We start from the raw sequence: 13287 nt of genomic DNA on the forward strand, positions 1-13287 counted from the left end.
TGTAAACTTTCACCTGCTATGCAGGAATTATCATACATTCCTGTTTTCATTGCCTTTTATTCTATAGTATTCTTGTGTTATATATCAGATAATGTATCCCAGAGCTCTGTTGTATATTTCTCTATGGGTGTGTATGATATGATGAACTCTTGATACTCATAATGAATCTCGTTTGTCTTTAAGCCATCTCATACAAGTAAAAATACTCTTTATTAATTTGTGTACAGTTTTATATTATTTTCCCATAAAAATTCAACTGTGATCATGTCTGTTATCTTAAGAGCTGTTGGAAGGAAAGCTTTGTCTTGTGAGGGTTCGTTTATCTGCAAATATGGATGATGTACTGCGTATTGCTTGTTAAAAGTGGAAGTTTAACAGATATATACAGGTCAAGCTATAGGAATGTTAACACACCTGCTTTTCTGTTTGGTTTGTGATATCACAAAGTTGATGTTAAAGAAGCTTGCTTTTACTGACTTTATGTTAAAGATGATTTATTTATGTTGTGTGCAAGCTGCTGCATCTGCTGACACTTTTGCGTAGCAAAATTATTACTTGCCATTCTGATTATCACTCTCTCCTGTTACTTATAGAACTCAACATTTCACATCAAAAAGGTGTTTGCCACACAGGAATGAAATGCTTTCTGATGGCAAAGATTTTTGGAGCTGATTGATTTAATTCCTCACTTTGTCATTGAAAACTGCTGAAAATTTGTTATATGAAGCAATATTGCCAACACATGGCTATAGTAAGAATGCTGCGTACTCTACTGAGTTTTACATGGCAAAAGAAAGAACACACTAGATGTAATTTAATGCCAGTCGTCATATATATATATATATATATATATATACAAAAACAAAGATGAGGTGACTTACCGAACAAAAGCGCTGGCAGGTCGATAGACACACAAACAAACACAAACACACACACAAAATTCAAGCTTTCGCAACAAACTGTTGCCTCATCAGGAAAGAGGGAAGGAGAGGGAAAGACGTAAGGATGTGGGTTTTAAGGGAGAGGGTAAGGAGTCATTCCAATCCCGGGAGCGGAAAGACTTACCTTAGGGGGAAAAAAGGACAGGTAGACACTCGCACACACGCACATATCCATCCACACATACAGACACAAGCAGACATATTTAAAGATATATATATATATATATATATATATATATATATATATATATAACTTACCGAACGAAAGCGCTGGCAGGTCGATAGACACACAAACATACACACAAAATTCAAGCTTTCGCAACAAACTGTTGCCTCATCAGGAAAGAGGGAAGGAGAGGGGAAGACGAAAGGAAGTGGGTTTTAAGGGAGAGGGTAAGGAGTCATTCCAATCCCGGGAGCGGAAAGACTTACCTTAGGGGGAAAAAAGGACAGGTATACAGTCGCACAAACGCACATATCCATCCACACATACAGACACAAGCAGACATATTTAAAGACAAAGAGTTTGGGCAGAGATGTCAGTCGAGGCAGAAGTGTAGAGGCAAAGAAGTTGTTGAAAGACAGGTGAGGTATGAGTGGCGGCAACTTGAAATTAGCGGAGATTGAGGCCTGGCGGATGACGAGAAGAGAGGATATACTGAAGGGCAATTTCCCATCTCCGGAGTTCGGATAGGTTGGTGTTGGTGGGAAGTATCCAGATAACCCGGACGGTGTAACACTGTGCCAAGATGTGCTGGCTGTGCACCAAGGCATGTTTAGCCACAGGGTGATCCTCATTACCAACAAACACTGTCTGCCTGTGTCCATTCATGCGAATGGACAGTTTGTTGCTGGTCATTCCCACATAGAATGCATCACAGTGTAGGCAGGTCAGTTGGTAAATCACGTGGGTGCTTTCACACGTGGCTCTGCCTTTGATCGTGTACGCCTTCTGGGTTACAGGACTGGAGTAGGTGGTGGTGGGAGGGTGCATGGGACAGGTTTTGCATCGGGGGCGGTTACAAGGATAGGAGCCAGAGGGTAGGGAAGGTGGTTTGGGGATTTCATAGGGATGAACTAACAGGTTACGAAGGTTAGGTGGACGGCGGAAAGACACTCTTGGCAGAGTGGGGAGGATTTCATGAAGGATGGATCTCATTTCAGGGCAGGATTTGAGGAAGTCGTATCCCTGCTGGAGAGCGACATTCAGAGTCTGGTCCAGTCCCGGAAAGTATCCTGTCACAAGTGGGGCACTTTTGTGGTTCTTCTGTGGGGGGTTCTGGGTTTGAGGGGACGAGGAAGTGGCTCTGGTTATTTGCTTCTGTACCAGGTCGGGAGGGTAGTTGCGGGATGCGAAAGCTGTTTTCAGGTTGTTGGTGTACTGATTCAGGGATTCCGGACTGGAGCAGATTCGTTTGCCACGAAGACCTAGGCTGTAGGGAAGGGACCGTTTGATGTGGAATGGGTGGTAGCTGTCATAATGGAGGTACTGTTGCTTGTTGGTGGGTTTGATGTGGACAGACGTGTGAAGTTGGCCATTGGACAGGTGGAGGTCAACGTCAAGGAAAGTGGCATGGGATTTGGAATAGGACCAGGTGAATCTGATGGAACCAAAGGAGTTGAGGTTGGAGAGGAAATTCTGGAGTTCTTCTTCACTGTGAGTCCAGATCATAAAGATGTCATCAATAAATCTGTACCAAACTTTGGGTTGGCAGACTTGGGTAACCAAGAAGGCTTCCTCTAAACGACCCATGAATAGGTTGGCATACGAGGGGGCCATCCTGGTACCCATGGCTGTTCCCTTTAATTGTTGGTATGTCTGGCCATCAAAAGTGAAGAAGTTGTGGGTCAGGATGAAGCTGGCCAAGGTAATGAGGAAAGAGGTTTTAGGTAGGGTGGTAGGTGATCGGCGTGAAAGGAAATGCTCCATCGCAGCGAGGCCCTGGACGTGCGGAATATTTGTGTATAAGGACGTGGCATCAATGGTTACAAGGATGGTTTCCGGGGGTAACAGATTGGGTAAGGATTCCAGGCGTTCAAGAAAGTGGTTGGTGTCTTTGATGAAGGATGGGAGACTGCATGTAATGGGTTGACGGTGTTGATCTACGTAGGCAGAGATACGTTCTGTAGGGGCTTGGTAACCAGCTACAATGGGGCGGCCGGGATGACCAGCAACAAACTGTCCATTCGCATGAATGGACACAGGCAGACAGTGTTTGTTGGTAATGAGGATCACCCTGTGGCTAAACATGCCTTGGTGCACAGCCAGCACATCTTGGCACAGTGTTACACCCTCCGGGTTATCTGGATACTTCCCACCAACACCAACCTATCCGAACTCCGGAGATGGGAACTTGCCCTTCAGTATATCCTCTCTTCTCGTCATCCGCCAGGCCTCAATCTCCGCTAATTTCAAGTTGCCGCCACTCATACCTCACCTGTCTTTCAACAACTTCTTTGCCTCTACACTTCTGCCTCGACTGACATCTCTGCCCAAACTCTTTGTCTTTAAATATGTCTGCTTGTGTCTGTATGTGTGGATGGATATGTGCGTGTGTGCGAGTGTATACCTGTCCTTTTTTTCCCCCTAAGGTAAGTCTTTCCGCTCCCGGGATTGGAATGACTCCTTACCCTCTCCCTTAAAACCCACTTCCTTTCGTCTTCCCCTCTCCTTCCCTCTTTCCTGATGAGGCAACAGTTTGTTGCGAAAGCTTGAATTTTGTGTGTATGTTTGTGTTTGTTTGTGTGTCTATCGACCTGCCAGCGCTTTTGTTTGGTAAGTCACCTCATCTTTGTTTTTTATATATAATTTTTCCCACGTGGAATGTTTCCTTCCATTATATATATATATATATATAAATTTTTTTTTTAAATTCTTACAGCAGACCACAAAATCTGCTTGGTGATCTTAGGCAAGGTTTAGGTAAACTAGTTAGTAGCTCTTACTATATCTTGCCTTGATCTAGCTTCTTGTGAATCAATGTGCCCATCACTGATCCTCAAGTTGTGATCTTCTTTCTTCAACAAAATAGACACATTACCCAGTCAGCAAGCATTGTTATTCTGCGATTAAATGTTTCTCATTCTTTGGCAGACTAATACACGGCATGAAACACTTATGACAAGTTAAAACAATGTTTCCAACTGTGTTTTGAAGCCAGGCCAGTGACTTTCCTGACAATAAAACTGAGCCATGTGTGCATACTTCATGTGCTGAATAAAAAATGTGGAAGGTATTGAGAGAAACTAGTGATAAACTTTAAATCAGTACATGTAATATGCAGGGATGATTTAATTGACAGTCCTGCACTTGAAAGGCTTGAGAGGAGAGGAGGGATGAGAAGTCATATGAAAGGCATAGGTTGTGTTCAAGTCTTAGCCCACCGCACAATTTTTAAGTTAACAGAAATGTTCAGTACATATGCTGAGTGTCTTAATTTCTTGAATCCCCCAGTAAATACTCTTTCACATCTGAAGGTTGATAATGAGGAGAGGTATAGTATTTTAATCTGGGTTCAATCTGTATTCTTTCTGAATTCAGCTTACATTTTGTTAAAGTTATCACAGTTGGTTAATTTTTTGCACATTTTATGGTTTTCTTCTTCTTCTTCTTCCTCCTCCTCCTCCTCCTCCTCCTCCTCCTCCTTTCACATTTTCCATAATTTTGTAGTTGATGCACCGTATCTAAAACAAGTATTATTTGAAGCAATGCCCTGTTGCCTGTTGTGCAGGCCTCTCTGTGAGAAGAAAGTTAATTTCAGTTGCTTGTAGAAGAGTGTTGGGTTGATATGATATTTTAGAGTGGTGATTGCATTTTGTTTTGTACAGTTTCCCTATGACAGTATCATTTTTCTATTTTGTGAAACCTATTTGTGTTCTGCAAAGTCTTCTATATTTCGACCGTGTTAGTGTCAGAGAGGAACTGGAAACATGTAAACTCTTAATATCTGTGTCATGAACAAGAAAATTTAATTGTAGGTGTGGCGCCGTTGGGTTGACAACAAAAACGCATCTGGCTTGCATAGGCTAAATGCAATCATGAATGCCATAATGCTGCGCCGGACAAAGGATCAACTGCAGAGGGTGGGTTCACTGCAGTGTCTTCCAGAGAAAAATGTTCACATCATAACAGTGAAACTCAGTGAAGAGGAATTTGCAGTTTATGAAACTGTTCTGAACTACTCAAAGTGAGTTATTGTCATGTTTTCTATTTGTATAGATGTGATGGAAGAATTAGGAAGGAATTTAGCAATGTGGTTGCACTTAGAAATAGTGTTAGCACATCTCCAAACACAATTTTTTAAAACTAAGTTTATTTTAAGACACAGAATGGTGATACACGCTTTAGGAGCAAAATGTAAATCCCCTCCTCCTCCAGTCACATTTTCTGTTACTAATTTAAAAATAGTACCTTTTTCGCCAGTCTTTTATATTACAGTACTGTAGTACTGTTATTATTTGATGTACATTGTTCTCATATAAACTGTCACCTGGAGATGGTACTTTTTGTGTGTTTCATTTGTTTCGTGTCAGCTCCAGCAATTGGACGAGTTACGTTACCATGGGTATCTGCACTGTATGCTAGTTCAGGAGAGTCAAAGTAAATTTTGTGTGATGTTTTTAATAATGTCATGTTTATGTGAATGGTGACAACGGCCTTGCCGCAGTGGATACACCGGTTCCCGTCAGATCACCGAAGTTAAGCGATGTCGGGCATGGCCAGCACTTGTGCTGTTGCCATTTTTCGGGATGCACTCAGCCTCTTGATGCCAATTGAGGAGCTACCCGACCGAATAGTAGCGGGTCCTGGTCAAAGAAAACCAAGAGTGCGGTGTGCTGACAACACGCCCCTCCTATCCGCGCATCCTCAGCTGAGGATGACACGGCAGTCGGATGGTCCCGATGGGTCACTTGTGGCCTGATGACGGAGTACCTTTTTGCTTTATGTGAATGGTAAATTATAACTGTTTGAACAGGTCTCGATGAGAGGAAATAGACTATTGAATCAAAAACATCAGGTGATATTTAAAAAAATATGTACTGCTTTTCATATTTTTGTAATGAACAAAGTTACAAGAAAGGCAGTTGTGCTAATTACAGTCCCCCTCATAGCTAAACAACATTTGCTTGATACAGTTTTTGTTTTGTTTTTGTACAAAAAGTTATTTGGGGGTGGTCAAGATTAATGGGACACCCTGAATTCCAAGTGAGCAAATATATTGAGGCAATGTGGAGATGTTTCTGATGCATGGAAGTAACTTTTTGTGTGTATAGCTACCAAATTATGGCACCAACTTTATTTTAAATTGGAACTGTAAATATTAAAATAGAGAAAAGTTTCTAATGTTCTGCAAAATTACATTTAGTTAGTCATGAACCAACTTTCACCTTCTCAGGCCATCTTCAGATGACAACATAATGTCTCAAACACAGATAAACATGATTTGTGACTTCCACAGGTGTTATTTATATAGATGATACAAAAGTGACAAATGGTTTACATAGGAAAATATTACAGTAATTACATTAACTAAAAAGAAGGTAAACAAAGTTTTTACGTTGAGATACATGTAACAAATCATGAGAAATGAAGTTAAAGTACAGTTTGATTATAGTATTTGTAACAAAAACTTAATTTGACAAGGGGAAAATTGAAATTGATTCGGATTGTTTAATAGTAGGCTGTCATTCTGTGCCATGTTTTGTTGATTTCCATTGCTTCCAGTAAGGCCATTTCTCTGCTTTTTTTGACAGAATGGTAAACTTCACATTCTACATCATATGGATGGTTTTCTACTAAAAGATTGTCAGCAAAGATTGGTTACAGAAGATTCAGTTGTTACTTGTCGATGGCCTGAGAAGCCACAAGCTGGTTCATTACCAAATAAATATAATTTTGCAGAACATTAATAAGAGTTTTCCTTTTTAGTATTATTATCATGTTCCACCAAGCACCAACAGAAAATTCAGTTAGTGGAGTTATATTTTTTTTTTTTTTTTTTTTGTTTTTTTTAATGTAGAATTGGATTGAGCCATTGAAGAGGACTCGAAGAGACATAACTTGTGAGACTTAATCAAATAGTAACAAGATGTAGGTGCCACAATCACTGCTCCCTCACCAGGAAAGAGAGATTCCACAAACATCTACGCTAAGCAATCACATAACTCAATTATAGTTCACGTATTCATTATTTTGGTTTATATATTACGCTCAAGTGTTACCTTTGGCACATGATGCTATAAAGTAATTCCAGACACATGATAGTGCATGTTGAATTTCATTTTGACTTATTGCAGCACAGACCCATCGCGTACAGCATTTCATATTTTTAGGACTTGTCACGTTTTCCATGTATCCCTATTGTTGTAGTTTTCCCCATCGATAAAAGTCCAGAGCTGTTAATACTGGTGAACATGGAGGCCACTACCTGATTCCGGGATGATCTCTCTGGAAGTTCTGTTACGAAGATTACTGGGTCCTGTCTCTCGTTACCCAAAATGCCATGATCACTATAACAACAGGTTTAAATCAATAAGAAATACAGGTTTGAGGAGTGACATTGTTATTGGTACTGTAACTGTATTTTACATTGGCAGGTTTGTGACTACGATTAGAATAGAAGCTAATGAATCACTATTGGTATTTCGTGATGTAGCATAATTAATTATAGTAGTTTATAAATACCTTGTTCATTTTTTGATATTAGAAGAAGGGAAAAAGATTATTGTTATCTGCACCAGTATTGCCAATTGTTTCTGTTTTTTTCGAGTTTAACAACCTAGTGATGATGTTGCCAAACTGTTCCTGTAGTGTGAAATTAATTTCTGAGTATGAACACACTGTGTGTGCATTAAATGGATCTGACTAATAAAAAGATAATCACTGAAAAATGCTAAACGCAAAACTAATGCAGTGTGTGGTGGTAGAAAACTTATTATTTTTGAGAATTTTTCCTTTGCAATACTAATGGTATCACAGTATTTATGACAGATGAATGGAAAAACATTTACTGGCTTATTTATTTATTTATTTTTATAAGAAAAGAAGACTGAAACTAATATTTGCTTTCAGTTTAAATCTTTTTCCTCACTTTTAATTCAGGCAAGTGATCGTAACTGGGTGTAGTCTTTTCCATTACCAGCATTTCTTTTAAATCTCAACATTATCAGTCAGGCTACCTGTCAATGCATTCTAAACCCCGGACAAATTTAATTGCACTGTCTGACATTATTTGCTTACAATGGAATGATAAAAAATTAATCTCTAGTTCAAGCCACCATATTTTACCTGTACCAGACAAGAAGAATGTTTCTCTGCCACTTCAGGCACAGTGTGTCTGATCTACCCGAAATTTCTAACAGTATAAATTACACTAAAAAAAATAGACTGTAGCTATCCATACAAACATGGGGCAGTAGAAGCAGTACTGTTCACCTACATCACCACAATTCTGCAATAAGAATTTCCTATTAACAGAGACACCAATCAAGATGGTAGACAATAAGTTCCACATAGTTCGCTTAACTTGGCAAGCAAACAAGTGTTTCTTCTCATTCCCAACCACCACCTTCGTTGCATGGTCTTTCATCGATAGATGTAATGGTTAGTGCGCATAAAAGTTAATCTATTCTTTGCAAGACAATGGCTCAGTTGATTTCTCTGTTTCACAGAAGGGTCTTGATTTGTGCTTTCATTGTTGCTGGTGGGTGGTGTAGCCCATTGAGATATCTGGTTTTGCCAGTAACAAACATGTAACATAATAAAAAAAATTACAAATAGACACAAACAATTCAACACATTATCACTCTTCATAACTCCTCTTGTCAGTGCTTAGGCAAACAAAGATACTGAAAGTGCTTTCTCTGAGTAAAATGAAAATGAGATGCTGCAATGGCTGTAGTTATTTCTGTAGAATAGTTGTGATATCTGTCATGTTGGTATTAGTTGGGTTGCTTTATGTGCAGTATGGTATCGTCCAATAACTGTAGCAGCAAATCTGTTAAGAACTACAGATGCTTGTGGCTATATGGAGTCCCATCAACAGCACAATGACCACATACACAATTACTGAAAAGCCTGCACCAGACAGTGCCAGGCCAATGTCATTGTTTGTCTATTTGTCCCAGCTGGCTTGCATTTTTTGGCTAACCACTAGTGCATATTACAAAAATTGATTTATCCTTGGTTTGTGGGAGCACTTTGTCCATAAACAATTACTTATGCAGAAATATCAGTATTAAAAGGAGATATTGCCACTCACCCAATAGAGATGGTGTTGAGTGAGAGGCAGAAACATTGAAAAAGACTGCTGAATAATATCAAGCAATCCATTCCAGTGTGCCTGTCTGCCAATCAACAACGCCTCTATGTAGTTAGTAGAAATATTTTATTTTCTATTGTTGTTATTCCACCAAGAACTTTCAGTTCTTACGTAGAAATGCTGCATAACTTTGCAGTTTTTATAGGCACTATTCAGAGAACTAGGATTGGTTTTAAAAGTCATTGTGATGAAACTGTTTCCGAGTGAAATGTGGAAAGAATGAAATGAAAAGAATACAGTATACTCCCAAACATTTGAGGTAATGTAGGGGGAGAAGATGGACAAATAATTGAAAAACATGAATAATTGAGGTACAGTATTTTCATACATGTATTTGGGATAATATCTGCTGGATGGGTAGGAGCAAGAGTGTTGGCAGCCAATGTCTGTGCACACTCAGGTGTAGTTCAGCACAGTAGCCTTCTGCTGCTGGTCTGGCTTAGTGCCCACCTCTGCACATAGCTGCCAGCAACCTGTGATTCTGGTCCCTGTGTTATTTATTAATGCACACATAATCCTCAAACCGGATAATCCACATGAATAATCAGGAGTAAACTGTACATTTTTGGCTGATTCCATTTGCACAGTTAGCCTACCTAGCAATGACATGTGGAGTATGTATTACCACTGTTAGAATGTTGGTTGCTGTTCTCTCTGGTTGGCATATTGTATTCTTCTAACTTCGAGTTTCTGGAAATATTTCTGTAATGACGCCAAAGGCAGATCGTGAAGGCTTTGCACAATCAGGAGACTTAAGGCATTTAACCTACTTCTCTAACATTAAATAAATGAAAATGATTCCCACTTTTTTGGCTGTTTTTACATTGTGAAAGTCTGTAGGACTCCATGAGAAAGTTTATGGTGTGACAAACGTCAGTACTTTCATGGGGCAACATGCTAGCTGATTACAGGCCACTTTGGAAATCTGTTTATTATGTTGCCTACCTGCAGATTGATTCAGTGTGACAGTACAGAGCAGATAATTTTTCTACATATTGTGACCCAAGTTGGATTTCAGACGCACATGTAAATATGTGAACCACACCTGAAGTGTGTGTTTGGTTACAGTTATTACAGTAGGGTAGACATTTGTGGAATGACTTCTCCGGACAGTGAGACAGTGGTTTGCTGTGCTGTTATTTTGTTACTATTTCAGTAAGTCCCACACATTGTGTCACTGAACTCTTATTTGAAGGTTCCTTTCAGACACCATAGAAAAGGTATATAATTCCGTTTAAGAAAGACAGAGTCGTAATTCATCTGCAATAAATGTTAAAAATTACTTGTGTGTACGAGAAAAGTGTCCACTATAACTTAGCAAAAACCACATCTTGATATATTTACTTATTCAGGATATATTTGGGTATGGCCTATTGTTGCTGCTTCTCTCTGACGTACAGATATTCAGAAAATACACATATAATTGGATAGACCATCCCTCAAGAGTTTTTAACTCGTGTTACAGGTGCTTAATACAAGCACTGTTCATGTGACAAATGTTAGTACTTTCATGTGACGTGCATGCTTGCTGACTACAGGCCACTTTAGAAATCTGTTTATTATGCTGCCTACCTGCAAATTGATTCAGTGTGACAGAACGGAGCAGATGGTATATCTACATGTTGTGACCCACCTGCCTCCTACTGCAACTGCACCACAGCTCGTACTGCGAACTGAAACTTGGAAAAATGTCCTAGCAACTGATATGTGTCATTTTTATTTGTGTCTTGTAGTTTTCACACAGTCTCCTATTGAAATCCCAGGAGTACTTATAAATAACCCTGTATATTTTCCAGTTGTGTAGAGGTAAATGTAGTTTTCCTTGCAAAGTGCGCCTGTTCAGTATCTTTTGTGCTGCTTTAGGCAAATACAAAATTTAGACTCCACTATGGAAGCATCAAACATTAGATGAAATAAAATTTAATTGTAAAACAAGTAGTGAGGCAATTCGGTCTTTCAGGTCTAAAGGATACAATAAATACTGATGCCCTGCAGAAGAGAAGAAAAAGAACAAGCAGAAAGGCAACTTCTTTCTATCTTCCAGGTATAGAGGGTACAATAAACACAAATGCCTTGCAGGAGAGAGAGAGAGAGAGAGAGAGAGAGAGAAAAAAGAAGTGTGTATCTTTCATATGTTCTTACCTACACATTAAGTGGATGCCATGTTACAAATCGAAACCAGTTTTCATTTCCCTTTGTAATAGTTTTTGATGGAGAATATGCAATCATATTAAAACTCATTTTCCATCTACCCAGCTGATGTTCCTTCAGAAGAATTGTCTGCAGAACTTCATAAGAGAAAATTTAAGTATCTATTGCATTTTCATACATGAAATTATTTCATTGATCTTGTTCCAGGACACTTTTTGCTCAGTTTTTGCACCAGAGAGCTGAAAAAGAAGAGCAAAATTCAAATGGATCTCTCTTACCTTTTCTGCACACCACCTCGGGTTTGTATTGTTCTTTATATCTTTTCATCAAAGTCTCCATGTAATTCTGGGGTGAACTAAATGCTTTTATAATAGTATTGTACCATAGGGAACAACTTGCAATAGAAAATTATGAACATACGAAATAATTTAGAGGTTAAATGTAATTCAGATCTCTGACACATGAAGAGAAATTATTTTTTGTATTGAGGCTGGAATTTACAGAATCTGTTTTGTACATAGGTATGTGCAATGGAAGTAACAACATTTTGTGTGCTTATAGATACCTTTTTCACTTGGCTAAGGAATCATGGGTAAGATATTGCCTTTTGGTACTATAAGAATGCCTATGACAGAGTCAAACACAACTATGTATACCAGCTGTGAATGCAATTGTTTTTGCCAGGCTTTTGTGGGCATTTTAGAGAAGTGGATCCTGGTGAAGATAAGGATGTCATGGAACAAACTGCCATTTGAAGGGAGCTGCAACAGTGATGCCCACCCTCTATACACCAACTTATACACTTTAGGACTGCTAAGGAAAATCCACTCACCTTGCCTGATCTCCCCTTGCTAGAAATTAAGATATGAGTGTAGGCAATGAGTTTCATTAAGAAAGTGCAAAACTTAAAAGATCTTAGCAACCTGAAACAGTGTTAATCAATTCGAAGGACAGAGTGTGTCCAATTCAAACAACAGCAAAGTGACATGTTTTGTTAGGTAATATCTTTAAGATACTGTTCATAAAAATGGGAATGGCTCTGAACAAAGGCGGGCTGAGTCCATATGACCCAGAGGGCCACTGCAAAGCAAACTTCCTTCAATGAGTACATTCAATTTCTTGGTAACAGAGGGCTGCATTACACAGTGAGTTTTCAAGATGGTAAAACCTCAATTGTTCCCTTCCATTGACATTTCATAACAAGTAACTGCATTAGACTCTATAGCAGGAAAATGTGTTGGGACACACACAGCAGCCATTCATTTCTGTCACTTCATGATAGAAAAACTTCATTATTATAGCTGGAAAGCCCAAATTGTTGATATTCTATAGTATTAATATATATTGTTAACAAAATAAATGAAAATTGCAGAACATACACATTTTTTTGCTTTTGAACTGTAAGCCAGTTCTTTCTCGATATATTTAATTGTATGACATTTGTCTCAACTTTTCTGTTGCTATGTCTCACAAGACTGCCTGTTGGGGCCGGAGTCAGTGTGTGAAAAAGTATTGTGTGGAAGCAATGTTTGACATTTTCTAAACACTTGGAATAATGTTATTGTTAACCCCCAAAGAGCTGCTGCAAAGATTTATCGTTTAGTTGTGATCAAAGGGTCGTCTTCAGTAGACCCACACATATACAGAAATATTACTTAACTTTATGTGTCAAATACAGTGCAGATAAGTTATCTGTGTTAAAAATAGTTACAGAAGTAACCACTAAAGCAAAGGCTTATAAGGAAGATTTCTTGGAGTGATAACTAATAAAAAAAGCTTACTGGTGTGTATTCAAACCTATTCGTGTCTCTTATAATGTTTTCGTAACAATGTCATCAGTTGCAGACAGCATCACAACAGATCTCTCAAATATG

At 38.8% G+C, this 13287-nt stretch overlaps 1 protein-coding gene across 1 annotated transcript in view; it reads left to right on the forward strand.

The window, feature by feature from the left end:
* The window catches only part of LOC126418783 (transcription termination factor 2), a 307228-nt gene that overhangs the window by 197391 nt on the left and 96550 nt on the right, over nt 1-13287 (forward strand). The window contains exons 12-13 of the mRNA XM_050085715.1: nt 4920-5128; nt 11621-11712. Coding sequence (XP_049941672.1) covers nt 4920-5128; nt 11621-11712 — 301 coding nt within the window. The remainder of the gene's footprint in view (nt 1-4919; nt 5129-11620; nt 11713-13287) is intronic.

This window comes from Schistocerca serialis, chromosome 9, assembly GCF_023864345.2.
Source record: "Schistocerca serialis cubense isolate TAMUIC-IGC-003099 chromosome 9, iqSchSeri2.2, whole genome shotgun sequence".
NCBI classification, from domain to species: Eukaryota; Metazoa; Arthropoda; class Insecta; order Orthoptera; family Acrididae; genus Schistocerca; species Schistocerca serialis.